At 42.7% G+C, this 26517-nt stretch overlaps 3 protein-coding genes across 6 annotated transcripts in view; 1 reads left to right on the top strand and 2 right to left on the bottom strand.

The window, feature by feature from the left end:
• The window catches only part of LOC131666057 (uncharacterized), an 81006-nt gene extending 70240 nt beyond the window's left edge, over positions 1–10766 (top strand). Inside the window, exons 13-17 of the mRNA XM_058938408.1 lie at positions 4062–4287; positions 5650–5779; positions 7072–7379; positions 7583–7781; positions 8221–10766. Coding sequence (XP_058794391.1) covers positions 4062–4287; positions 5650–5779; positions 7072–7379; positions 7583–7781; positions 8221–8385 — 1028 coding nt within the window. The 3' untranslated portion in view covers positions 8386–10766. The remainder of the gene's footprint in view (positions 1–4061; positions 4288–5649; positions 5780–7071; positions 7380–7582; positions 7782–8220) is intronic.
• A 250-nt stretch (positions 10767–11016) lies between these two features.
• Positions 11017–18316, bottom strand: LOC131666079 (adenylate cyclase type 10-like). The gene is given in 27 exon segments (XM_058938444.1): positions 11017–11175; positions 11233–11532; positions 11646–11742; positions 11824–11908; positions 11969–12152; positions 12303–12423; positions 12501–12763; positions 12831–13084; positions 13152–13233; positions 13293–13405; positions 13471–13680; positions 13752–13929; positions 13979–14304; positions 14473–14625; positions 14737–14877; positions 14968–15251; positions 15435–15709; positions 15802–16008; positions 16201–16382; positions 16436–16590; positions 16658–16782; positions 16855–16961; positions 17049–17245; positions 17330–17466; positions 17567–17652; positions 17769–17997; positions 18065–18316. Coding segments are annotated over 27 exon segments (4902 nt in total).
• Positions 18317–19447: 1131 nt separating this feature from the next.
• On the bottom strand, positions 19448–26101 carry LOC131666060 (protein hunchback). Of its 4 annotated transcripts, none has more exons than XM_058938414.1 (4): positions 25902–26101; positions 22653–22885; positions 20423–22290; positions 19448–19930 (listed from the first exon to the last, which is right to left on the bottom strand). In XM_058938414.1, exons 2-4 carry the CDS (start codon positions 22872–22874, stop codon positions 19918–19920), a joined length of 2103 nt encoding a protein of 700 aa, XP_058794397.1. In that variant the 5' UTR covers positions 22875–22885; positions 25902–26101; the 3' UTR covers positions 19448–19917. The 4 variants fall into 4 exon arrangements, with proteins under 4 accessions (XP_058794397.1, XP_058794398.1, XP_058794396.1 ...); XM_058938415.1 differs by lacking the exon at positions 25902–26101 and adding an exon at positions 25264–25332; XM_058938413.1 differs by lacking the exon at positions 25902–26101 and adding an exon at positions 25115–25302.
• Between the last annotated feature and the right edge of the window lie 416 nt (positions 26102–26517).

Here is a 26517-nt window from a genome sequence, read left to right as displayed (position 1 = left end):
ACGCGCGCGCGCGCGCGCGCGGGTGGAAATCACATTCTATAATGCTCGCGTGCGCGCAAGGGGGAGCAGATGCCATTGCGCACGCGCTCGAGTTTGCGTAACGCCAAAAACGAAATCCAAGTCGACGAAATTTTGAGTTATTCCTCTCGTTCCTCGTCGTCGGAGATTGATAAACTATCGGGCAGGATCTGGGAAGTAGTTACACACGGCCGGTATTACAAGTCGCGGCCTCGCGGGATATTATGTTTCGCGTCTCTTGCCCGCTCCATTGTACCCATTGTCATAATTCCCCGACTTTATTTTCCGTTTCCATGATAGCGCCGCGCAAGAAAGTGCAGGGATTTTCGGTTTCGCGCGCGAATTTCCTAATGATAACGCGCGGCGCGCTACTGCGAGGCCATTGTCTCGCGAGCCCCTTTGCTTTCGAGCGCGCGGCAATTACGCCTGCTCGCCTTATCGAAAAAGCTGCAGCAGCCTCGTCGGGCGTCGGACAAATACGTAATTACAGGGTTCGCTTGCTGCGCGTCGGAATCCACGTCCTCGCGCAAACATTTACGATAACGAGACCGCAAACGACGCATAATTGCTCATCCGCGTGCAACGGGATCGTTGCGATAAAAGTTGATGGTGTGTGAAAATGGGAAACTGTGCTGTGCGCGCGCACCCGAGTATGGAAATCGAATTAGGCGCGAAGAGCACAGAAAGAAAGAAGACAATTATTTTGATTAACGCCGACTGTCGATGACGAAAAAGAGGGGGAAAAAATGCAGACAACGACAATAGCGAAGAGATCAAAATCACGCTACGAGCGCGCTGCGAGTTGCGAATGGAAAATCTAGTATGGCGAAGGATCATATTAATTAATGTCATTCGAAACTACCGTCCGGAGACTTTCCCATTCATCGCTATTTCAGCTTCCTTCCCAATAACGGAATTCCTCTCTGCGCGCGCATGCCCGAGTGTCGTTCAACTTTTCCGAGCCAATTAAATTTGTCACTTGATCGGCAGCGGTTGCGCAACGAGAGCGCGCGCGCGCACCTTTTCATTATCAGCTCTCAGGAGAGAGAGAGAGAGAGAGAGAGAGAGAGAGAGAGAGAGAGAGAGAGATCGGTAGCGAGCGATATACATACGTGTATCCCCAAAGAGAAACGCAGTTTGCTCTCGCATGCGTCCTTTCAAAATCGCGATAACGTATGGACGTTATGAGCTCCGCTTGGATTTGCCACCGTGAAAGTTTTCGCTATAGTTATGCGCCTTTTCTTTTCTTTTCTTCTCGGCTCCGAGTTTCTAGTGTGACTTTGTGTTTACACTGCACGTCCAATCGTTAATACGCCAAGCTTGCGCGTTGGGATATTTCGGAATTTACGACGGCGAGCACAGGTGTACGTGCGCCGACGCGTTCGCGCTGAAAATGACATTCGAAAGCGCGGCGCGCCACACGGAAAGTCATCATCGCTTCTTCCATTTCCTCCCGACGACAGCGCTTGCCCTCGGTGTAAAGCTGCACGGCTCGGTCTTGTTTTGCGAAAATAAATCGCCGCACGACCAACTGCACAATTAAGCCTTTTCGGCACCGCATGTAACGTTGGAATTTTTTTTTTCAACTCCAACCAGTCGCTTTTATTGCGCCACATTTTCTTTTTTTCATCGGTGAAATCAAGAGTAACCGCGCCCAGCGCGATGAGGAGGCTTTGCTAGCTGTATATAAAAGGACCTTACTCTTTGTATTTTTTTTCTGCGGCGACGTTACGTTATGTTCGGTCGGTTTCACCTTCCCGCTCGGGAAGCGGAAATTAGCCGGTCGATTACTTTTTGTTCGCTCGCGCTCTCGATGATTCGAAATGATTTTAATGCATATTCAGCTGGAAAAAAATTTCACAGTGAAATCAGCTGATCCATGTTATTAATATCGTTCATGGCTTCCCCCAAGTTTCTTTTCTGCAGCGTTAACAATGGATTACGTGTGCTTCAATTTGTTAGATAATTTAATTCTTGATGGTGTATGCTAATGTTGATGGTAAATACTCGTATTAATGGTATTTGAGACGTGTCGTTTGGCGTATATAACCTCTGACTGTAATTAGCTATCGAAATGTATTTGTTATACGTAGATTGTAATGAGATAACTCGCAGACGTAATGGAAAAGTAATTTTCATTCATCTGTCGATGAGACAACATAAATATGATATTCGCTTGAATCTTCATGTTTGCATTAAACGCGACTCGTGCTAGTGAAAAGTATTGGCTGAATCGTCCGCAGATGGGATCGATACATAATTAATGTAATGCAACAAAATGAAAGACAATAACGATCTTGTTGGCACTTGGACGCCTGACATAAATAACATAGGTGGCCTACTACCTGATGAGACGCCGCAGATCGTGTTGCTGACCTTCGACGACGCCATAAACGATCTGAATCGTCAACTTTACATCGACCTGTTCGAAAACGGTCGTAAAAATCCAAATGGGTGTTCGATCTCGGCGACGTTCTACGTGTCCCACGAGTGGACCGACTACAGCCAAGTGCAAAATATGTATGCCGATGGACATGAACTCGCTTCCCATACCGTCTCGTAAGTGGCACTGCACATCAGCAATCGCTCGCAACGTGTGCCTGTGCAACGACGATGGTTTTTCTCTCGCGACTTGTTGGCTCCTATGCGCGCGACACTACTACAATCGTAAGTTTTCGTGACGTGCTTGTGGCGAGAGAGGCGCAAGCAATCCTCTCGATCGAGGACCAACGAGAATATCGCCGCAATCAAAGTGGCGCGCGATCACGGAGACGCTCGATACCTAATGGCCATAGGTCCAACAAGTGGCGAATCTCGCAAATGTCCAAAACAGCGGCGAGAAGGAAACGAATCGCAGGGAGAATGGAACTCGTTCACCTCGTGCAATGTGCAAGCGCCATCTCCGACTGACCGCGGCCCGATCCAGTTAGAGTCGCGCTCGATGAAAACTCGTACGGCCGAACCTCGCCCGATTCATTAATTAAATCGCTCGACTGTCCCTTTCCAATCACTCGCCGCTTGTCGTTTTTCCTTGCGTTCACCGACGGACGACTCGCAAAGCTCGCTGTTGTCTCGTCTCGACGCGCAGCTCGTATATCCAAATTAATGCGACGCGCGCGATCAATGATTTATCGCGTGGTCATAAATCAAGTCGCTTTTGTTTTTTCTTTTCTTTTGTTTTTTTGTTTCTGCAAGTGAAATTTGTTAAACATAAACGTAAACACCTTTTCACGCGCTCGAGTTAAATATTTTAGGGAGATAAATTTCAACTGAAATCAAACAACATTAAATTAATCACTTTCGTTTTATCGCGATGGCGCTCGCATCGAGTCACCTGGAAAATCAGGGATCGGCGTTTTCACTTCGATCTTTTAGATGCCATATGAATTTATATCGCTGCCCTTTCACTAATAACTCTAGATATAACGATTCTTCCACATCTCTAGGGCAGTGCTGTCTTGCGGCTATCTATTTTTACTGCTGTCTATTTAACAATCGATCATTGTGTGTAATATATACATATACATGTGCGTACCTATATGTAACATATAATCTCATTGATGTGGCGTCTGCTCTATCGCTGCTACAGCGCACGCCAATGGATTTTTTTTTCTTTACTTTCTTTCATCAAATCGTTCGTCTCATATACTCGCTTGAACTCGAATATTTTCCTTGGGGAAAAAAGTGTAACGAGCCGCGTTGATTTATGTTTGAATAGTATAGCTGCTGCTCTACTACATATTTATACGTATCGGCTCGCTTTCGTTCTTGGAACGGCTCCGTTTTAAGATGCATACTACAGTCACTTTCTTATTTTGCACGAGAAAAGTGACTCGTAAAAGAAAAATTCGAGTTCATGCTGAATATATTCGTTCGATTCGGAAGGAAGAAAGGAAAATACGTGGTCGAGTGAAAACTCAACGAAACCATCCACTAATCAATTCGCACTAACGCAAACCAATTTTTTTTTGTTCTCTTTCTCTGTCCTCTTTGTCTGTCGCATTTCTCCTCACACCCGTGTGCACGTAACCGTCGCATGATAGGCGAGTACCTGCCAGAGGAAATACCACAGATTGTGTTGCTGACCTTCGATGACTCGGTGAACGATTTGAACAAGGGACTTTACTCGGATCTCTTTGAAAAGGGTAGAAACAATCCAAACGGATGCCCGATCTCGGCGACGTTCTACGTGTCGCACGAGTGGACGGATTACAGCCAAGTGCAGAATCTCTATGCCGCTGGTCATGAGATCGCTTCTCACACGGTCTCGTAAGTATTGTAACGCACTGGGGAAGAATGTCGATCCAGAAATGCAACTTCCAACGTAGATTTAACCAGCACTGACTTATTCACATCTGCTGTTTTCTTTTTGTTTTGTTTTGCACTGCCCGTTTGCTGTTCGATGTATGTACATATCGTTTCTGCTTGTACTTTGATATTTTTAAAAATTTTGTTTCGCTTGAATTGCTTTTGTATGACTTTACACATTTTTACACGATAGGACTCCGAAGTTTACGTATTCAAATCAATTAATATTTAAAAAATATTCGTTGTTTTGGTAGATTATACTGTTGAAACAATAATAATCCCAAGTGGACAAGAGAGAACCGACAATGTTGATTTAAATGAAATATCGTTCAAGTAGCGTTACATTTGAAAAATATAGAATAGGTATTTTCATGCATTAAAGAAAGTTGTAATATACAAAAAATTGATAATATTGGATAAAATACTGTAAAATTTATAAAAAAATCATACGTACAGTCAGTGAAGTATAGTAAACATAATAAATTCCTTTTAGTTAATTCTCTAAAATTCATGGTAATTTTGCAACCACAATTACAAGACTTTCTTGATTACTACATAGAAAAGTAAAAATGTGCATTGTTCGGGAAAAAGGTCGGGTAACTTCTTAGAAAAAAATGCTACATTTGACGTGCAAACTAATTAATGATAAAAAGAATTGAAGAAAGTGAGCTCGAAAACGAACACTTGACGTACTTAAAGATGTGAAAAAAGAAATAACCGGTTAGCTCGCAAGCTGTAACGTAGAAAAAAGCCCGTCATACAAACGGGCCATTGTTGATTCTCGGAATTGCGGGATGACGGTGCAAATGACAGCTTAACGCACGCACGCTCTTTTGCATTGAAAGCTTCTCACCTGCAATCTCTCATTAGACTGTTTGTTGCCCACTTTCATTCGAACGAGAGCAAACGAACGCACGCAAACTGGAAACAAAGAATCTGTCCGACGAGTGACCGAGGTGTACGAGTTTTGTTTCGTTCCTATATTTTTACGACGACGGTGAGTTTTCAATTGCCAATGACGAAGTTGACAAATTGACCCGATTAACTTGCCTACGTATCTGGTACACTTGCGAGTACAGTATGAGTGTGGTATTTGCATAATTATGCATGGCTGCTGTTCTCCTTGCGTCGAGTAAAGGGAAATCAGCTCTTCTTGCTACTGATTTCTTTCGAGCGTTGGCTATAAGCGAAGACTTGCTCATAAATCTCGCGCAAATGAAAATGAAGCGTTTGAAGGCTGATTTCCTCGTCGATAGATCTGCATTTGTTCCGAGGTTCGCCTAACGCATTTATTCGTTTTTCTCCTGCGACGCGCAAATACAGGCACAGCTTTGGCGAACAATTCTCGGCACGCAAGTGGTCCCGTGAGGTAGCCGGACAACGCGAGATTCTGTCCGCTTATGGTGGTGTCAAGCTCGAAGATGTTCGTGGAATGAGAGCACCCTTCCTCTCGGTGAGTATCTTATCAACTTTACACACCTTCTGTACGTTTCTTCCATCTGATACTATACTACTCTTCTACTCGTCTGATGTTCGTTCGGCGGTAACTTGGCATGTTACTTTTCGTGGAATTAATTTGTCGTCGGGTCAATGGCCAAACACGAGTGCGAATACGAGAGTGATCGAACGATCTGCCACAGAGTACTTACAGAAATTGACAGTGCGCAAACACTTGGAATAATGCCGTCGCGTGATTACGCTGGCGGTATAGAAAAAGTCGATACCGTCGTCATATTTGAAAGCGTGTCCACAATCCAAAAGCATAGAAGCCGATTCACGTGGTTTGGCAGTGTGGGAAAAGCCGCGCAATGAAAGCCAATTCATACTTTCAGAAGCTGTCGCGAGCTCTCGGGCAGCTCGGTAAGTCGCTCCGACAATCGGCGGGCCTGTGCAAACCGATCGGCGTGTATGCGCGCGTCATTGGCTCATTTCGCTTGCGCAATCGTCGCCGATGCCAAATCGTCTTCGCGTAGCACGCGTAATGGCAGCCGAGGAGAGCCGAAACACGCGAAATCGCCAATCGCAGACGCCTGCGAACCCCGCGAGCTCGCAGTTCGGACGACGAGACTGGTATAACAGGCCGAGCGTGAGCGGCCTATAACCTTTTGACACCGCGAGCGAAGTATTACGATCACTTCTTGCACTCCCGTTCACTTCGAGTAGGCGTGTTTGTGGCGCTTGTGTGCGCGAGTGTGTGTATATGCGCTTTATACGGGTGAGTGCGCTCGCGCGCAGGGAGGAAAAAAAAGCCTTGGCATTTCACCATTTTCTGCCGGCTGATGAAACGACACCGCGAAACCGAGTTAAGGCAACGTGTACAGTGCGAAAACTTCTCGCGGATCTGCTGCTGCTGGTGCTGCCTTATATGACTCCATGCTGATTCGATTGCCAATGACAAATATTTCTCTCTCTCTCTCTCTCTCTCGCTGACTCGTGGTTTTGCTTGGAAAAGCTTGTGTTTTGAATAATAAGTAAAAGTATTTTCTGTAATAATTGGCAGTTCGATCGATTCTGTATGCGGAGGCAAAATGCATGATTGTCAGGTTTCAATCGTGCTTTCCTCTTTTATATCTTCGCATGGAAGAGTAAAAGTACACAAAAATGAACATTTTCCACATAAATAATAACTCACCTCACTTCATAAGCTTCCACGGTAAAATGGCAACGAAAAACATCAGCTTAGCGTTCGTGTTACAAGTCACAAAGGTACAAAAGAAACAAAAGAAAATCGTATGATGCCCGCAGGTGGGTGGCAACAACATGTTCAAAATGCTATGGGACACCAACTTTACATATGACTCGTCGATGCCAATCTACGAAAACCGACCGCCAAGTTGGCCATACACTCTTGACTACAAACTGTTCCACGACTGTATGATTCCTCCATGCCCTACACGTTCGTACCCTGGTCTCTGGGAAGTGCCTATGGTCATGTGGCAGGATCTGAATGGTGGTAGGTGTTCTATGGGTGACGCTTGCAGCAATCCACCAACTGCCGATGGCGTCTATAAAATGCTCATCAAGAACTTCGAGAGACATTACACCACCAACAGGTTGATTTTTGTTAGCTTATTTTATGGTCGATTGCGCATCTTTACTTTATACATTATGCATCGCTGATTACTTGGATAATATTGATTTATCCGATATTCATAACAAATGTAAAGTTCCGTGATGATTTACAACTAATCGATCTTTCGAGATTTTATCTTTGCAAGGCGATTTTACACGTGGAATACGTTTGTTAAACTTTCAGAGCTCCGTTCGGTTTGTTCTATCATGCCGCTTGGTTCACACAGCCTCATCACAAGGAAGGTTTCATTTCGTTCCTTGATACGATCGTTGCTATGGATGATGTCTGGATCATTACGAACTGGCAGGCTATTCAATGGGTTAGGAACCCGACTCCTCTTGCACTCTTGGATAGATTCGAACCTTTCGGATGCAATTACCAGGTACGGCGTTATTGCGATATTCGCTATTTGAATTGTTTATGACTCGTGCATATCGAATTTTTATTTGTTTTCTAGTATATAAATAATTCTTAACAACTTACAAAACGAAGACGATAAATAAATAAATCATTTTTATGTTGGTACATACTGACATGTTTCATTAGTTAAACAGTATCGAATTGAAAATTTCGTCGGTCGGTTATTATTCGAAATATAAAATAAAGATAACGATTAGTAAAGTCAGTTTCAATAACAAGTTGATTATGAAAATTTATACTGCTGATGAGCGAGTTAAGACGTCCGGAATGATGCCAATGCAAACAAGATTTACAAGGCTTCTTTATCGTAATCGCAGTAGAAAGTTTAAATCAGCGGAGATCGTTTGAGAGAAGCAGTCGAATCTAAGGTCGATATTTCTTTTAATTGTTGAAAATCTTAGGACCGACCGAAGAAATGCAACAACCCTAAAGTATGCAATCTATGGCACAAGAGTGGTGTACGCTACATGAAGACATGCCAAGCGTGCCCCGACGTGTACCCATGGACCGGCAAAACGGGCATCCGTAGCAGTCGCATCGACAACGATATCGACGGCCACGATTGAACTGCGCAACCAGAACATCTGTCGCGAGCTAACAGATATATAAAAACGAGTAGAGCGAATATAAATATTTGATTTGTTTCGTTCGAATACCGCATACTAGACTAGATCTTTGATGAATTGTGCTTGTAATCGTACGTGTGTGCATGGGAATGAGCTTCCTTAAGAGTCTGTTTTTCGTCTAGATTTTCTTCTTTCAGGATTAGAATCAGACAAGACGTTGAGACTGAGCGATAGTACACGAGTTTCTCTGTGTTTTTCTTAGGGATCGCTTCGCAATTTTTCAGATATTCGTTATCTATCGCGTAGTCGCAACTTGCGGCATGTTTTTCGGAAAGATTCATGACACTTTGAGATTAACATCGAGAAATCAAAGTTATCGAGGATTATCTAGTTTATGGATTTGTGTGAGAGTATTAATATGTGTATGCGTATGTTTTTTTTTGTATTTGCGAGTTAGGTATATAACAAACTATGACACGTTGCAATGATTACATCGATATAGGGTTTATTGAATTATTATTGCAACGTTGAAGAAGAGATTACAATAACTTTCGTCAATACTCCAAACCATGACATTGACAGCGGTAATTTGTGTGATTCTAAAGTACATCACTAACGACCATAACTTTAGGAAAATGTCTTCATTACGTAGAAAAAAAAATTGCAATGTTAAAAAAAGTATACTTTTTTAGAAAATTGTGTTTATCAATTGAGTATCAAACTACTTTCAAGGTATTTAAAATATAAATTTATATATATATATACTCTGATGGTTCAAAGTTAAAGCGAAGTAGCATACTATGACTTTCAAAAATTTGCAGATGCACGGTGAGCGAGCAAGAACATCGTAAACTTAATTCACGAGCGTAATAAACTTACAGCTAACTCGGTAGCATCGAGGAATGAGCAATTTATTGAAACGTCTATATCCTTCACTTCATGTCTGAACTATGAACACTTTAAACTCCGTCCCATTTTTTAATTAAAGATGCCCGTTTTCTTAACTTGACAGACTCGATATAAAAATATCATATTTAATAAAAAAAAATAATCATTTTATAGTTTTCGAAAACTATTGCTATGAAAATTATTTTGACATACTTAGATGCTACCTTAATCAATACACCTACCGATTCCTAGTGACGAAATACAAGAGTTAGCTTATTAACAATAGACAATGTCATATGCGTTATTGTATATCAAAAAGCAGTAAGGGTTTGAAAAACTCTAAAAAAATGCTAAATACACCGATTAATGATAATTGATCGAGATGTATATTCTATCTCGAAAGCATTCATTCATTTATAATATTTAATTTTTGATTCATTCTCGTTTTACGTAGATACATACTAGAAAAATTGTATCAGTGGAAAATTAGAAGATATTCAAAGGTGTATTTAGCATTATAACAAAGTAGATTTTTTTAATACTCTTACTTTTGCAACTAAACAAGAAGGCCGTAGAAGTCCTGAAAGTTGAAATGGAGCATCTACTTTTAATATCGTTGAGTATATGTACGGATTTTTAAAAGATCAGTTATACCGATTGTCAACTTTCATCTAGATGATTTGTCAACCATCTAGACCAAACAAGTTTTATACAGACAAGTTCTATCTTATTTACATTCTATGCTTCAGATGCAGTAGTACTTATTTTATATATATTTAAATATTGATGTATTTTTGGATTATTGGAACACTAGCAATTAAAGAAAATTCTTAAAAAAAGTTTTTAAAAGTAGCTTATAAGATACTAGCAAAATATACGTTCTGCGTAAGTATTACTATGGAAATTCGACGATTTGACGAAAATTCCTTAACATTTGAGATTAATTATGTAAATATTCGTCATAGACTGCTTAATTTTTGTACCGTGCTAGTTGTAGTCGCGTTAATTTTTTTTATATCAAGGAACGAAGTTAGTGTATGCGATATGCTAAAAGCAATGATTCGAATTGGCATTCTGAAACAAATACTCAAATTGCATATAAAATAATGTTCAACTTACTTTATTTATCGATGTCCTCGAGCCTACCGTACATAATAATACTTTATAAGTAATATTATTATGAATAAGTTTCATTTATGATATTTTCTACATTTACATTAAAATGTAGCTTCAGATATATGTAAGAATCAGAAAACGGAAGAGAACATAGTATCAACTCTTGAGATCAAATATGTCAACGTCTTGCCAAAAGATCGTATTTCTCTCTCAGTGGCCGAGATTTTCTTCCCAGTAACGAGCCATGTTATTGTAGCTTACAGCTTTTCCAAGCCTAGGTGAGAATAAAATTCGAATTATCATTGCCTTTTCGTGGAATGTATCATGCGGACTTTGTATTATACGTATATCCTAAATAATTTTTATAAATTATTACATAATGCAAATTAAATAAATGTAATGCGTATATGTGAGAGCTCTTATTCTGTTATTTTTATATTTATACCATACGTACGTTTTTTTTGTACCCTACTTATACTAATCAAGATGCAGGTAATCAAAAAAAAGTAAACAGAATTGATTTGAATAGTTACTACAGTTCAGGGAAAAGAAAAGTCAATCATAATATAACTTTAAACTGTGAGATTATCCGCCTGGAGTCCGCAAAATATTTACCTTTTTTCACGTTCATAAGTAAGAGTCAGACATTGGAAGAGAATACATAAGATTTGACCAATCGTTCAGATCGAACACGTCTATGTCTTGCCAAACAATTGTATTTCGATAGCCAATATTTTCTTCCCAAAAGCGTGCCATGTTATTAGAGCTATTAATGGCTTTCCAAGTCTAGATAAAATATTAACTACTATTATTCCCGTTGCTTTTACTTATTGCGTAAAATACTTTGATATTAATGTTTACATTTTTATTACGCTCTATCCTTGCCAACAACATCAGGTTCTTTTGGATTTCAGCGCGTTTTTTTGCTTTTCGCCAATAAGTTTTTGATGTTAGAGTACGTCCACGCACTAAGTTGTAATAAGTCTTTAGTAAGTAATAATGGGGTTCAATGCATTTCACTATTTTTACAAGATCATTCAGTATCTTCATAAGAGTTTCTATGTCATCGAGTAGAAATTCGATTTGATTACTCCTTTTTAAATTAATGCATCGAGTTAAAAGTAGTAAATGACATTCCAATATCTGAAATGATACAGTAGTTTTTCACTGGATAGTCGTCAATTTTTTGTAAGTGTTGTATATATTTTTTGTAACTTTGTAAAATAGAAGTTCGCGGGAGAGGGTAGAATAATTACCTTGCATAACGTAATGACTTGGGAATAATTAACGACTTCAATGTCCACGGTGAAAAAGTTTAAATTTTTGACGAAAGTACTGTTGGTCAATTCGCTTCTGAAAATAGAAAACAAGTGTCGTATATAGAGAAACAGCAATAAAATGATTTGAAATAGCATAGCGGTCGAGATGTATTACCTTCGCAACTGCCATGACCATAGACTAGAGACGAGACGCTTGGTACTGTTAGGGTCGCGCAAAATACAAAGCTCCGAGTTGTCGTCTAAATAACAATGCACGCAGCAGTATTGTTGACGCATATTTTAATTATTTCAAAACGTACCCATGATTCCGAGTGCGTAGTCTGCGCAAACTTCATAGCTTTCTATAACGATTCCAGCGTCCAGCAAGAGATCCACGCAAAGAGCATAATACCACGTTAATGCTGATTTATCGATGTCCTCGAGCGAGATGTCGCGCAGCCTCCGCAACAGGTCTACTGTCTCGCAAACTCGTTTCAAACGCACCTTCGTGAATCGAGCCGATGTCGCGTCGACGTCAATTAATGCACCAATGATATTGATGGGAGAAAGAGGCAGTTTTCTTTCGTTAATGTTCATCTTCTCTTTTTCTCTTTTTTTTTCAAATTAATAACATCCATGAATAAAGCGCATTACCGAAGTTTGAATGAGCAACGGCAGTATTCCCAATTCCAATCTAACCATGTGAAAATATTTCGATATACGCAGTGCCTTTCCACCGAATCGCGCCGCTCGCTCCAATTTCCCGTGCAGCAAACTGTATTTTTTTAAAGTAGCCTTTATGGAGCTCGGCAATGCTTGCTCTGGCAGCAATACAAAAGTTGAGTTTTTTACCTGACTTTGAAAATGGCTGCGTACACGTATGCTAATATAACGATTTCTTCGCTGCTGTTCCACTTTTGCCTCTGGTTGATGGCGAACAGTATGTACTTCTCGACGCAACTGACAAATGACAAATCTCTAAGCTTTCCATAAATTTTAACGATTGATAGATACAGCTGGCACTGATCGTAAAAATTGCTCGAGTCGTAGTTGGAGAAACCGAAAACAACGCTCTGAAGTGCAGCCAGCCTGGCTGCCTTATGGTGCTTTTGAATCTGCCGTCACCCAAACGGATAAAATGTAAATTATGAAAAAGCATACGCGTACAATTTAAAGCGATACCATGAGTATCGACGAGATAAGGGACAGGCACGACGCAGCATTTTGTCTGACAACAACTGCTCTTTCCTGCTTGGCATCAGTTCCTATCGTTGGATACGCGAACGTCCAGCGAATATTTTGTTGTATTCTTTCATACATAGTTCTCTGACACGTTAACCACTTAGATGCCCTGAAGTTATGCTTGAACAGAGATAAAGCCTCGAAGTAATTTGTTTTCGCTTGCGGATAGTTTCCAAGAAGTATGTAAGCGTTTCCTGAGCAAATAAAACTTTTCGGAAAAGCCTCACTTTTATAAACGATTTCCGACAAAATAAATTGTACCTCGCAGGCGAAGAATCATGCTCCTCTTGAGCATTTTCTCGTACAACGATGGACTTTTCCAAGCATCGTAAGTGCCAACGTACTGCAAGAACAAGAGCGTGTCAGCGCTCGACCAAGCTGCTTGAAATTATTTTCATATACCTCGTTTCTTTCGTCTGCAAACGCCAGAAATCTGAGAGCGAAACCGGGCTGGCCAAAATCAATGAGCGCTGCCGCGTATTCCAGCATGAAATTAATTATTTTCTGATTGTTATCTAATGCAAAGTCGTAAGCAACGTTATCGCAATGGCAATGTTATCCGTTTGATCCGTATACGTACCTATATGCCTGATGTGTTGCTGCAATTTCAAAAAAATGCAGTTAATGATAGTGAGACATCTGCAATAACGAAAATCTACGTGTCCAAAATTATCCAACGGCAAATACTCATCGGTTTCTTCGCGGGTTAGCGGCTGTACTTTACACTTTTTGCGGGATTGTCTTGCGCTTTTCGGGACTTCTGAATTGATGCAACAAACAGCGTGCGTTTCTAAAAATATTTATTCAACTAAAGCTTCATTTTATTGATATACAAAATGAAATGTCTACGTGAATAAAAACCATCGATATCATCAGTTTCAATCGACGACGGCATAATCGAAACTCTCCTGGTCTCGGTTGCATGGCTATTTTTCATTTTCCTGTCTACAACTAAATGCTTGTTAATACCTTGATCGTCGATTAGCTGTTCCGCTTTATACGCATCTACTATTGGTATCGACATTTTCATCGGCTTTCTCTGAAACAATCAACTGTAAGTCTGATATTCTTTCAGTAACGCTACTTACAGTGCCACTCGATGCTGCGTAATAATTGCAGTATTCGCCGTACGACAATGAAAGTGCAATTGTAATGCAGCATGGAAAATTAATACAGATTCTTTTAATTTCCCTTACGGACTTTTCCATGCCAGGCAGTTTCAAAAATGGCCCACCGCCACACGCCATACATTTTCTCGCCTCCTTCTTGTAAATTTCTGCGATTAGCGTGTGGCATTCTTTCTTCTCTTGGTAAGTGAGTTGCTCGCAAGTTACGCGCAGAAAAATCGATATTTTGAACTCCAAGAAGCGACATTGCGCGTAATATGCCAAATGCTTTTCTGCAGGATGAGCGGCTAAAAATTATATCGGATCGTGGTGAGGAAAAATATAATCAATAGTAGCGTTAAAGCCGGACGATTGACTATTCAATGTATTACGCAAAAAAAAAAAACATTATGCCTTGCTGTACGCAAAAACAAGCCACGCATTGACAATAAAATATGTAACTTTGAGGGTCTTACATTGTGAGTGACACCGACAGCGCAACAAGTGATGCATATCCGAGAAAGTACTGCGAGACTTAAAAGAGCAGACAGCGAGGTCATCGACCTTCGTGCTTTGCCTTTGCAATAACGCGCACTCGAATACACGTATGCGCATCAGATTTTCTATTGCTGGAAATAATAAGTACTATTGTACATGATATTTGAATACTTAAAGAATTTTCAGAACCATTTTTTTACGAAGAATGAAAAAAGATTGTCGATAATAATTTGAATTTGTACCTGTTGATGTTTTTAATGATTGATGATTTGGAAGAATTAATTCCAGCATATTACGAAGGAATACTTTGCCAATTATACTGGCGTATCTAACGACGTTTTGCTCATAAGTGGACAGTCGAGAGTAGATTTCCAGAGCAAGCTCTTCAATTTTAATAGTTGCATTAATAAATCCCCTGTTTTTTTAAGAACGACATCGAAACGGTATTTTTTATCGAATATTAGCTATAGTACCTCGTATGTTATAATTGCTAAAAGAGTTTGCAACGCGAAATTTTTTATTGATCAAGCAAACACTGATTCTGTCTCTCTTATGCCATGATTGAGGAGGAGCCGTTTCTTCAGGCAGTAAATCGGATGAGATTCGCGTAGTTTGCAAGATTTCGGGAAAAATTAAGTTATGCTCATCAGCCTCGACGGGAGTTAATTGAACAATGTCGCATGCGCAACACAAAGTCATCAGTGATAAGAACAATTCAACCCATCCAGGATGAGTTGTGTTCGAATTTAATAAATATCTGAAAGTCAATTGCACACGTGGAAATCATATTTCGAGATGATTAACTAATAATACAAAAAAATGCAGTCGTTCGCAAACTAAAAGAAATAAATGTCGCGATTCAACTACGTATCTACAAATCTGTACAATTCGCGCTTATCTGTACGAACTGCTACGTAAAACATCTGTAACGAGTAATTACTCATGGAGTTCGATAGCAACAGCTTGTACGCCTAAAAATTGACAAGCCAGCGCCGATAAGGAATGAAACTCCAGTCCTGTCAAGGTGTGTCGCAGTAACCGTTTATCTCTGCAAATATCAGCTTCCACTCGCGACAATTCGTCCCAGGATTTCGCCTCCAGAATTGTCATTGCCAAGACTACGTTCTCGTGGCTTATCGCTTGCGACAAGAACTGCCATGACATGTAGTCCATGTGTTCTACGTTGTCCAGTAAAATACACCATTTCTCGCTATTCTGTTTAGTCAGATTTGATGACAATTTTACCGTAGCTCTTTTATAAATTCAATGACGCGATACTGTGCGCAATAGGAGAAAAGAAACGTTACTATGTCTAGTATCTTGTCCAAAATGTTTAATGTTTTCTTATGCCGATTCCAATCAGAGTCCATGAGATATTGCTTCGAGCGCTTAAATCTCACTCTTAATATACGATTCATGTAGCAAAGCTCTTCCGGCAATATCACATGTCCTAATTTCCGTATAACATTCCTCTCCAATTCGTCTATAGTCTTACACCATTCGGATTCGAGTATCTGTTGGCGAAGAACAAACACAAAAGTGAACAACAAAAGTACGCATGTTACGCGCGCTTGTGCGTAACAAGGTGTAACGCAACTTCTGATGCAAAATTGTTGCCGTTTCCGACCATTGCGCCATCGGCGCGATCGAATCGCGGGATAAGAAGCCATTCAAATTTTCCACGCGGCATACACGCATACTCTTACCTGCTCGAGAATTTTGTATATAACCGTGTAAGGCTTAAGAGCGAACGACGGATGAAGTACAATCTTGACCAGTGACGTTTTTCTGGCTTTTGCAACTGTAACGAAGCCGTCCAACACGCGAGACTTTCCAATTCGATTTTTGCCCTGGCAAAGAGACGACTTACGTTATTGTGCGTGAGATCAGCATTTTTCAACGCCCACGCAACAAGTCGCATTGTAATTGCAGATAAAGAACTTTTAATCGATCGATCTACCTCGATCAAAATGCCTGCGTATTTACGAGTTGGTATGCCAATGTCGTCCAAAATTTCGCTAAATAGCTCTAACTCCTGGAATCTGTCGAGCACCGGATAGGCATTTTTCAATTCGCTCCTCGTTCGATCGTCAAACCTGACGAGTTTGAAGAATGTAAATCTTACTCGATACTGGAGAATTCGTAAAAACCGAAGGAACTCACTCATTACGTTGGGTGTAGTGAAATATGTAATCTTTGCTGTGCCCTCGAAGATTGACCAAGCCTCTGACAAGGAAGTGACTCTTGTTGATATCGCTGTGCACGACTGTGTCCAAGTCGCAGGTGACCTTTCGGCGAATTGTACTTTAACGCTGCATTTCAGCAAAGCGTCACCCACGCGCTAAGTATCTCGTAAATACCTTGCCCCGAGTAAGACGCATCATACTTTCGGTTTTCACGATTGGAGCCCCGATCACCTTGTACTGCTGGCGAATAGTGTGGCCGATGACCGCAACGCACGATATCCCTATCGATGCATCAAAGCGGATGCGCAATAATCGGCGCGTTACGCAACCAAAGTGATTGATTTCACGGGCACACGTGAAAAATTCACCTGTCGAGACACCCACGGATACTCCGCTCGCGTGAGTCACGCTAGACAGCGAGTGCAAGAGATTCCAAGCGCACGCCACGCCGAATCGACAATGATTGAAATCCTTCAAGTAGCCACGAGTCCCAAAGACAATGCGAAACCTGACGAGCGAGTCGCGTAGGCTGACATCCTCGATGCAGCCTACATTCTCGCAAGCTCTGTCGCGCGCACGTGCAAATTGATCGATGGATTCAACGATGCGCTTCGAACGATAAAAAGGCAGCGCGCACAATGAAACTCACCTCAGGATTAACTTGTGGCAGTCGTCCGTCAGAGAAATTAATTCGGTCGCTGTGGATTTCGCCGAGGAAATTTCGACGAGCAGCACGGTGACATTTTTCAATTCCGCCACGTGTTCGAAAGAACGATCGCTTTCAATCTTCAAGTCAAACGAGAGAGTAAATGTCGTTGCATTGGCATTGAAAGATACTTACCTCGGCATAAAGTTTTAAAATAACAAGCTACTTTTCTTTTCTCACCTGCGCTGCAATCGACTCAAATACGAAACTTCTCAACAGCATTCCGACATTTTTCTTGTAAGGACCCACTATCACACCTGGACGATCTGTTCGAAAGTAAAATGATTCTAATCGTACATCTACATCGATTTTCTTTTTATAAAAGATTGATTATTAAAATAATCATTAAAACGTCGATTTAAAAAATCCATTGAACACTTACTTGTTTCTAAATCGTCCTCCACACTGTCGTCAATTTTTATCGTTGGGTCTATAATGAATTTCAGCTTTTTCACATCGGTACTGCCCACATCGGATGCTGCTTCTGAAAGCTGACCAACGGCTTCTGTAACAGGCTCATCTATTTCATCGATCGAGTGTTCTGGGCTTTTAAACTTAATCTTACACGTGGCATCTGCTTCAGTTGTACATTTCTTTATTTCCTTAGTAATCTGCAATCACCGTGTTGTTATACTACTTGCGTACAAAAAAATAATGGAATTATTTGAGATAAAATACCCTGATGTGACTCTTGTCCAAGATAACGTAAATATAACCGTTTAAATTACAATGTTCCCATGCACTTGCAGACAATATTACATCCTCGGGTTTACACACATCCGTGGCCCTTTTCAGTGCTGTGAGCGGCTCGCCAATGATAACGCAATGGAGAGCATCGTGTTCGCCTATTACAGCAAAACTAATGCTCCCAGCAGATACAGCACATTTCAAAGGAGCTACGACAATTAACATATTAGCTAAGAGATCCATCAACTTCTCGAGTTATATAAAATTGCAATACTTTGAAATAAATTGTGAAAATTGCATTTTAACTTCCGTACGATTTCTTTTACTGTAAAACAACACGATATAACTTTATGCATCAGCTCCTGGACAAGTTGATCGTCACCTTGAGTCCATATGGATAATAAACCATTGTCTAGGTGTACGAACGAAATGCATATTTATTTAATTAATAACAGTGATTGTCATTTATAAATCCGGACAAACCTGTAATTGTAATTACATCCCCTTCCATATTGCATATTTGCTCAACTATTTTACCTACCAGAGAGTTGCAGACTTTCAAAAATTCACAACTTTCATTGTTATTTATATTGCAAAATTCTTCAAATGAAAAGGACAAACCTGTTTATTTGTTAAAACGACATTAGCAATACGAAAAATTAATCATCGAAACAAAGATGTACGTACTTGAAAACTCTATGTAAAGTAAAATAACGAAATCATAATGAGCAAGCTTAGCTTTTTGCTCAATTAAAAAAATAAGTTGGTCAGGAATGAAAGTAGTTAGTAGCTTGAGTTTGCGATTAGTGGCATTGTCACATAGTGTCTGCAATTCGAAATTGTTCATTGAGAGTATGATAATAATTGATTAATCGGAGGTTAGGTTACTGTTAAAAATAAGTATTGAAATTGTAATACAATGATGTTGCAATAACCTGTCTTAAATTCACGTTTTTACTTCGGATTCCAAGTAGCTCAGGCGATAGAACTGACATATTTTTTAATAAGTATATTTACTGACATTACGTTATCAAGTACCTCAATTCGATATTTTATGGAATAATACGCTTTCCATAATCAATGATATTTATTTGTTTGTTATCGCTTGGTAAATAGCAGTCAAATGTTTGAAAAATCCAAATACGGAAGGCTATGGAAAACATCTTTTAGATCGCCAACACAGAAAATTAATAATAAACAGAAACGTGATAGAGTAATAAATATTTCAAAGTTTGGAGAAATAAATAAATGTTTGTTAAAAAGTTAATCTTGAATTCAAAATTATATGTGATTGTGCAACTGACATTACCGGAATAAGGTAAGGGTAAGGATTTCGCCTGAAGTAATTACCAGAGTAGTATTTGTATATACAGGTCTCTTTATTATCTACCTTAGATCTACAATGAACATTATACTGACATTTACAAGCGTTTTGTTGATTCGACTTTGAAAGCAACAAGAGTATTTTTCTATTTTCAAAAATACGTACATTTCGCTGGTAGAATGTTTTCACTAATATGTAAAATAAAAAGGTATGAAATATTTTATACATCATTTACAAGGTATTCACAAGTGGCGTGCGGACAATTGTGCACGGCTTCTTTGTACGCATAAATTATCGTGCACAGTAACATGTGCAACAATTCATTCGTACCATGTTATCATGCACAATAGTGTATGTGTACCGTAAAACCGTGCACAATTGTCCGTACGCCTCAATTATTTACATTTCAAGTAAACCGCTAATATCAAAGTAAAACGCTGCAACGCTTTTCAAATGAACACACGAATTTCAATATATATACATATATATCAGCTTCTTCTGCCAATGAGAAAATCTCGAACTATGAGGCAGTCCTGAAAAAGGAATATCTTAATTAGTGACAATTACATTTCTCATAAAGTATTTAATAATAATTCAAACTACAGTTTGACTTTCTCGTTGGAATCGGTAATGATACATATGTATGTATAGAAAATATAAATCTAACTTAACTAATTTATTATTTTATAAAATGTAATGTCACGCGTGACAAATAACAATCAACAATATCGACCTGTATATCTTGCAATGAACTAAACCTTAATCTCTAAAAACGCAAACGGTAAAAACGCAAACGGTAAAAACGCAAAGGAAGAACGAAAAAAAAACTAATAAACTATTTTATAAACATAAAGCTTCGCGTCCGGCGTACGAAATAAGTCTACATGTTTTCGGACTGATCACGAAGTTCGTCCTCTAATTGCTGAATGTATCTGGACATGCCTCGCACCTCCGAAAGCAAATTATCGAGTTGCTGAATAACGTCATCAGGTTCTTCGTGGTTGCTAACTGTTGGTTGTACGTACATGTCCTTATCGGAGTCCTCGTCTAAGACCTGACGATCCAGTTTGACCGCACGGCCCTTCCGACGGTGGCTGCTAGCGGGCTTTGGCTTTGGCTTTGGCTTATCGGATTTGGATAGGGTGAGGTCGAGTGGCTGGTCGCTATGTTGGTTGTCGGTGAGGTCGACCGGCGCATCACTGGTGCCGGACGAAGATGCGCTCTCAGAATCGTTGCCGGCCGGCGATATTTGGTGGTTGTCGGTGTCCTCCGTCGCGCTGGTGGCTCGTAGCATCGCCTGCATGGTGTAGTCCAGCGGTTGTGACTCGGCGCTGTCATCCTGGTTGTTGTTGGTGTCAGTGGCCGCAGCCGTGGCGGTGGCAGTGGCAGTGGCGATGGGGGTGGCGGTGACGGTGTCGGTGTCGGTGGCGGTGGCGGTGGCGGTGGCGCTGGCAGTGGCATCGGTACTGGCACCAGCAGGGACACTATCAGTGGCAGGGACAGCGGCAATGCTGTCGGCGGCAATGGCAGCGCTGCTGGTAGCGATAGCAGCGAATGGATTGGTGGCAAGGGGTAGTCTGCTCAAAAGATCAGAGAAATCGAGGAATGGCACGGCAGTTGACGCGACCGGCAATGTATTGACGCTGGCGAGCGAGGCGGCTAGGTCGTTCACGTTGAATTGGAATGGAACCGGGAGCGCCGGCGCGACCAACTGCGGCAGCAGGTTGCCCATAACGTTATCGGGTATTGGTGGTTGCGGCTGCGGAATTGGCGGTACCAAGCCCTGTTGCTGCTGTTGCTGCAACTGGAACTGATGTTGCTGCTGCTGCTGCTGCTGCTGCAGCTGGTGTTGTTGCTGCAATTGTAGCTGCAACTGCAGCTGAAGCTGGAACTGCTGCTGTTGTTGTTGTTCGCTTTCTTGTTCCGGTTGCTGCTGCTCTTGTTGCTGTTGCTGTCGTCGTTGTCGTTGTCTATATTGTTGCTGTCGTTGTCTATATTGCTGTTGTCGTTGCTGTCGTTGCTGCTGCTGTTGTTGCTGTTGCTGCTGTTGTACTTGCGCAGAGCATGATGTTGGCGCAGGCTGGGGTCTGGCTTTGGGTCCGCGTCTAGTGCCGTAGACGTCGATGATGGGCAACGGATTCGGCGTACCGTCGGCGTTCAGTACCATGGCAGGCTTGTGATTATATTTCCTGAGATGAAGCTTAAGAGAGTGGCAGTACTTAGTGGCATAAGTGCAGTCCGAACATCTAAACTGGTAGACATTCGAGTGTGACTTAAGATGGCTATTAAGCATTGACTTATTCACACACGTATAACTGCACTTGTCACACTTGTAGGGCTTGGAACCGAAATGATTCCGTATATGATATTCGAGATGGTGTTTGTATTCCGTGACAAACGGACACTTGGTACACGACAGCACCTTTTCCGGTTTTATGTGGATTTTGTTGTGCGTCCAAAAGTCGCACTTGGTGACGGCAAAAAATGTGCACTGCTTGCAACGGTAAATCTTGATCTTCCCCTGCGAGTTGACAATGGGATGCTCGATGCTCTCGTCAAATTCGATATCGTCGCCCTCGTAATTGAAGTCGTCCTGTTGAGACGGCGACACGGACGCGCCGCGACTCAGGTCTTCGGGACTGGAGGTGTCATCGCTGCAGCCGGCGCCGTCGTGGTTGACATGACGGGCATAGTCGTAGTGGATGGTGTTTGCGACGTGGCGGACGATTCCCGATGGTCCGGGCTCGGGCGACGCGCTGGTCCCGCTGTCCGGGGACAAGGAGTGCGTGCCAGCGATCGTCGAGCGGTCGCTGTGCGACGAAGCCGTATCGCTCGTGTAGTGTCCCGGCGAGATGCCTGAGTCATTGTTTCTCTCTTCTTGCGGCTCCTCCTTCTGCGACAAAAACCGAGAGGCCAACGTTAATCAATCGTCCGAGGCTGTAGCGTTATCGCCGCCGTCAAAGGAAGAACCCTTTGTGAATAAGCGCCGAGCGCCGAAATGTCATTGCGCAAAAGAAGGAAAAACAAATGGAAAGCTTGAAAATTCAATGGGAACGGCTCGCGTCGTGCGCATCGAGAAGGTTCGATCGATAGCTGAAAAAGCTGCATCTATAGCCGGAAAAGTCGGCCCCATAAATAGCGCGTTTACGGTCGACGCTCGCACGCGTAATGACACACGTGGGGGTGGGGATTGCGACGAGAAAAACGCATGCGCCAAGTTGGCTTGAGGGGGAGAGAAGGCGGGCGATTACTCACCACTATATTGGTCCAGGCGGGCGTGGTTTGGGGGCAAGCTGCGGCCTCCTGCTGCTGACTCTGCCGCGAGGTCTGAGGTGCCGCTCTGCTGTCTACGGATGGCACGGCAGGCAACGACGGCGGTGGCGGCGATTGCTGATGTGTGAACGTCGAGTTAGCTCTTCGTCGACGCGAACCGGGAGCCAGAGCCCTCGGCTCCGCTTCTTCCCAATTCCCTCGCATCTTGTACAGCGCTACAACAAAACATGCGTTATAGCGCGTTGTTAGACAAAAGCGATGGAAATGTGCGGACAAAGAGGAGATAAGATTTTAAACATGGCATTTTCTAATCCTCGGAAATGTAAACCGAAAAATATTTCAAAAAAGCGCCGGGCAAAAAAGAGAGGAGGAATTTTTTTCTTGGGAACACAAAAACTAATTCATAAAAAGCATAAAAGCTGCGCTCGCGATCGGCAGGTGAAAAACTGAAAGGGCACACACGCATGGAAATCGCGAGGACAATAGGACCAAGATCCGCCTCTGACGTAGACAGAGTGAAAAAAAAAGAAAAAAGAAAAAAAAAAGAGGGAGCAAGAGCCGCTGTTCGCAAAAAAATATCCTCCTACGCAGGATGACGCGGACGGACGGAAGAGAAAAAAAGGGGAAGGGGGGAGATGGCTTTGTGTCGCTGTCGGGTCCGTCTCTTTTTGTATTCCCGGAAAAAGGGTTTTTCGCTGGTTGGAGAAAGGCAGCGCTTGTTTTCCTTCCCCGTCGTTCAGCGCGGGGGCTGCTCATTTGTTATGCCACTCGCGAGTGTTCGACGCATACGTTTGCGTTGCATCGATATTACAGGCAAAGGGCTACTCTAATCCCTTTCAATGCACATTGGCTCGTCGCGAGTTTGGACGAGAGATCAAAGGCGCTGTAAATGACGATGAACCGCGATCCGAAGTTACGCCAAATTGGAACCGAAGAGATGGAAAACAAAGCGAGAGAAACGCCGAGGATTAAGAGAAATATGAGTTGGCAAAAAGTGACAACATCTGCATCGGACCACTCCTCCGCGGAGAAAGGCAAACACGGAAGCAAGTTTTGACGAAGGGAGTCGCGAGGAAGCTCGAAAATTTATTCAAGTGGGAGCACGCCTATTCCGCGATAACGAAGGTGTAGAGGAGAGCGCGCGCGAGAGAGAGGGAGAGAAGAGAGACGGAGAAAGCGGAAAAATATGTGGCGAAACCGCGGGGGGGTCGCAGCGATTTGTGTACGCGCGTGCACGCGAAAGCCCTCTTCTGCCGCTGCCAGATCCATTGTCCGCGCGCCCATCTGGCCGCGCGAGTTTTCTGCGAATTTGTCAATTATAATATGCGCGCGACCCGTGTAAACACGCCGGCTCCCGCGATATTTTAATTAGCTCTCGGGCCGCGATTTCCGCGAATCTCCACTGGAATGTACCCGAATGATTTAACTGCGCGTCTTCGAGAATGCGTGTTTTTCGATTACGTAAAGCTGCCGAGTGATGAGCCAAGAACTATCGGGCTCGCTCTTCTCGATCGAAATCACGAATAAAAATACATGTATACATACATACGTTTTGAGAGAAAGAGAGGGAAAAAAATATATAGTCGGAGCCAACGATCTATGTACACCTATAACTGTGCGAAAGGTCGCGCGCGATAAAAACAAATAGAGGCAAGACGAAAAAAAGCAGAAAGGAGCACGCGCCTCGGAGTTTGAGTGCGAACGTACGTGTGTAAGGGGGGCCAAGGCGGAAGATACGATAATGAGAATGATTCGCTATCCTTCTCGATTAGCCGATCGATCGACTTTTTCGCCACGACAGAGAGAGAGAGAGAGAGAGAAAGCCTCCGAGGAATCTCTCTCCGGCCGTCCTGCCAAACGCGCGCTCACTTTTTTTTTCTTATCCCCCTCGTGCGCTTCTATCTCGCGATTGGCTTTGTTTGCCGATGTACACAACCGAACCCCGTTTCCGTCTCTCTCTCTCTCTATCGTGGAAATGTCTTTTCCTCCCGGCCGAAACGCTTCCCCGACGATTTGCGCGTTACCGATAATCGTATGAAATTCGAAAAACGAAATCGGCTTAAACTTATTTATTTTGAATAACGTGGCAAGTAAATGAGCTGCGAGAATAATGATGAGCGGTAAACATGTTCTATTTTCAGTAATTACTTAAGCGGACTATTTACCTGCGTTACCATTGTACTTTTGAATCGAAATGCTGGACAAATACAACAGCGAATTTCCCGAAAATCCGAGAAAGATTTCCGTTAAATAACCAGAAAAATCAAACGAGAATTCGATTGGCAATTAAAAAAAGAGAAACCGATTCGCGAAATGCGTTAGCACAGACTGTGAAATAAAATAACACTTGACTAAGAAGCAATAAACGAATGTTCTAACTACAACGCCAAATACCAGATTCGTTCGTTAAAAAGACAAACAAAATCCAAAATCGTTATACGAACCAAATATCGAAAAGTCCATCGCAGAATGCGGCGTTAAATAAAACGTACAAGGCAATGGGCAAAGTGTATCTCGAAAAGTACGTAAAAATTGTACTTCATGAAAGTCACGTCAAGTATAAGAAAGTTCAGTCACCCCGGCAGCGTCTTACCGCAAATAAAAAGAAGCGTGTTACCTCCGATCTGGTCGGTCGCGAACTGTAACTAACAGTCTTGCCGCGGAGCTTTCCCAGCGGATTTTCCTAATTCGGCCGCGGTCAACTGTTTTGGCGCTCGAGTGCGCCGCACGCGGCCAAAGCCAAAACACCGCGGGCAAAAGACAGAGATCGAAAAACAGCGCAGCCGCGGGTGGGGGGAGGGATCCTGCCGTGCGCGCCGCGACTCATTTTCGTCGGATCGTCGAGTCCGCGAAATCTCGTCCGAAAACAGAGGACCACGGAGGGTCGCGCAGGGCAATTCGCGTGGACGGTGGCGCGCCGCAACAACAAGAAGGAAGCCACGACGCCGTCAGCGCGGCAGCTGCCGATTCTCTTTACTGCGCGGACATAACCCCTTTGGTCGAATCGGGTTGTGCGTCGAAGGTGAACTTGCTAAAAACTTGCGAACGACAGATCCTAGGTTAATCACGAACGATTGCTCAAAAAAATGAAACGCGAAAGCGAAGCGTTTGTTTCGCGACGAAGGCCGGAAACAGGACAAAAAACAAAAAGTCGGCGAAATTCGATAAAAAAGCAGAGTAGAGAACTTGTGATGAATCAAATGTAAATTGTATTCTTAGAGCAAAACTTACGTTAGATGCCTCCGCCAACTGCACGGGAGTTGATCAGAACCTCAGGTACACGGAACAACAACTATCCAAGTAGCCGAAAATCTCTGGGCACTCAAACCAGAAACAAGTGCCAAAGCACCGGGCAGGTGTTGGAAACTGCACGGAAATAAACCAGCGCGAAAACTGTATGAGAATATCCAAGGAGATCTTCTCAGCACAAGGTTCAACGCTAAACTGCCAAGGCAGCGCTCGGACACGCGTATTTAAACCCTGAGCGCTCGACAACCCTCGGCCAATGGGAAAAGCACGTTGCCCTTCCCTTGCCGCCGCTCCTGTTCCGCTCCTGCTCTACTCTCTCGCTCTCTCTCGCAACATCCCCCTAGCTAGGTCGGTCCCCTCGACGCGCGTACAAATCTATTGGAGGACCCACGCAGAAAGGGAGGGCCGACTAATTAGAAGGTCGCTGCACCGGAGGGAAGGGGTCATTGCCGTTATTGCAATTAAGCCGATCCCCGAGGACGCCCACTTTGCATGCCCAACGTCGTTTGCGGGAGGAATGGCCGCGCACACTTTCTCACCCTCCCCCCCCCCCCCTTCCCCCTCCAGCAAGATCGCCCGATTATTGTCCCGTGCCATT

This window comes from Phymastichus coffea, unplaced genomic scaffold (assembly GCF_024137745.1).
Source record: "Phymastichus coffea isolate CEN01 unplaced genomic scaffold, Cenicafe_Pcof_1.1 PCOF00056, whole genome shotgun sequence".
Lineage (NCBI taxonomy): Eukaryota > Metazoa > Arthropoda > Insecta > Hymenoptera > Eulophidae > Phymastichus > Phymastichus coffea.
This window is presented reverse-complemented; position numbering and strand designations above follow the sequence as displayed.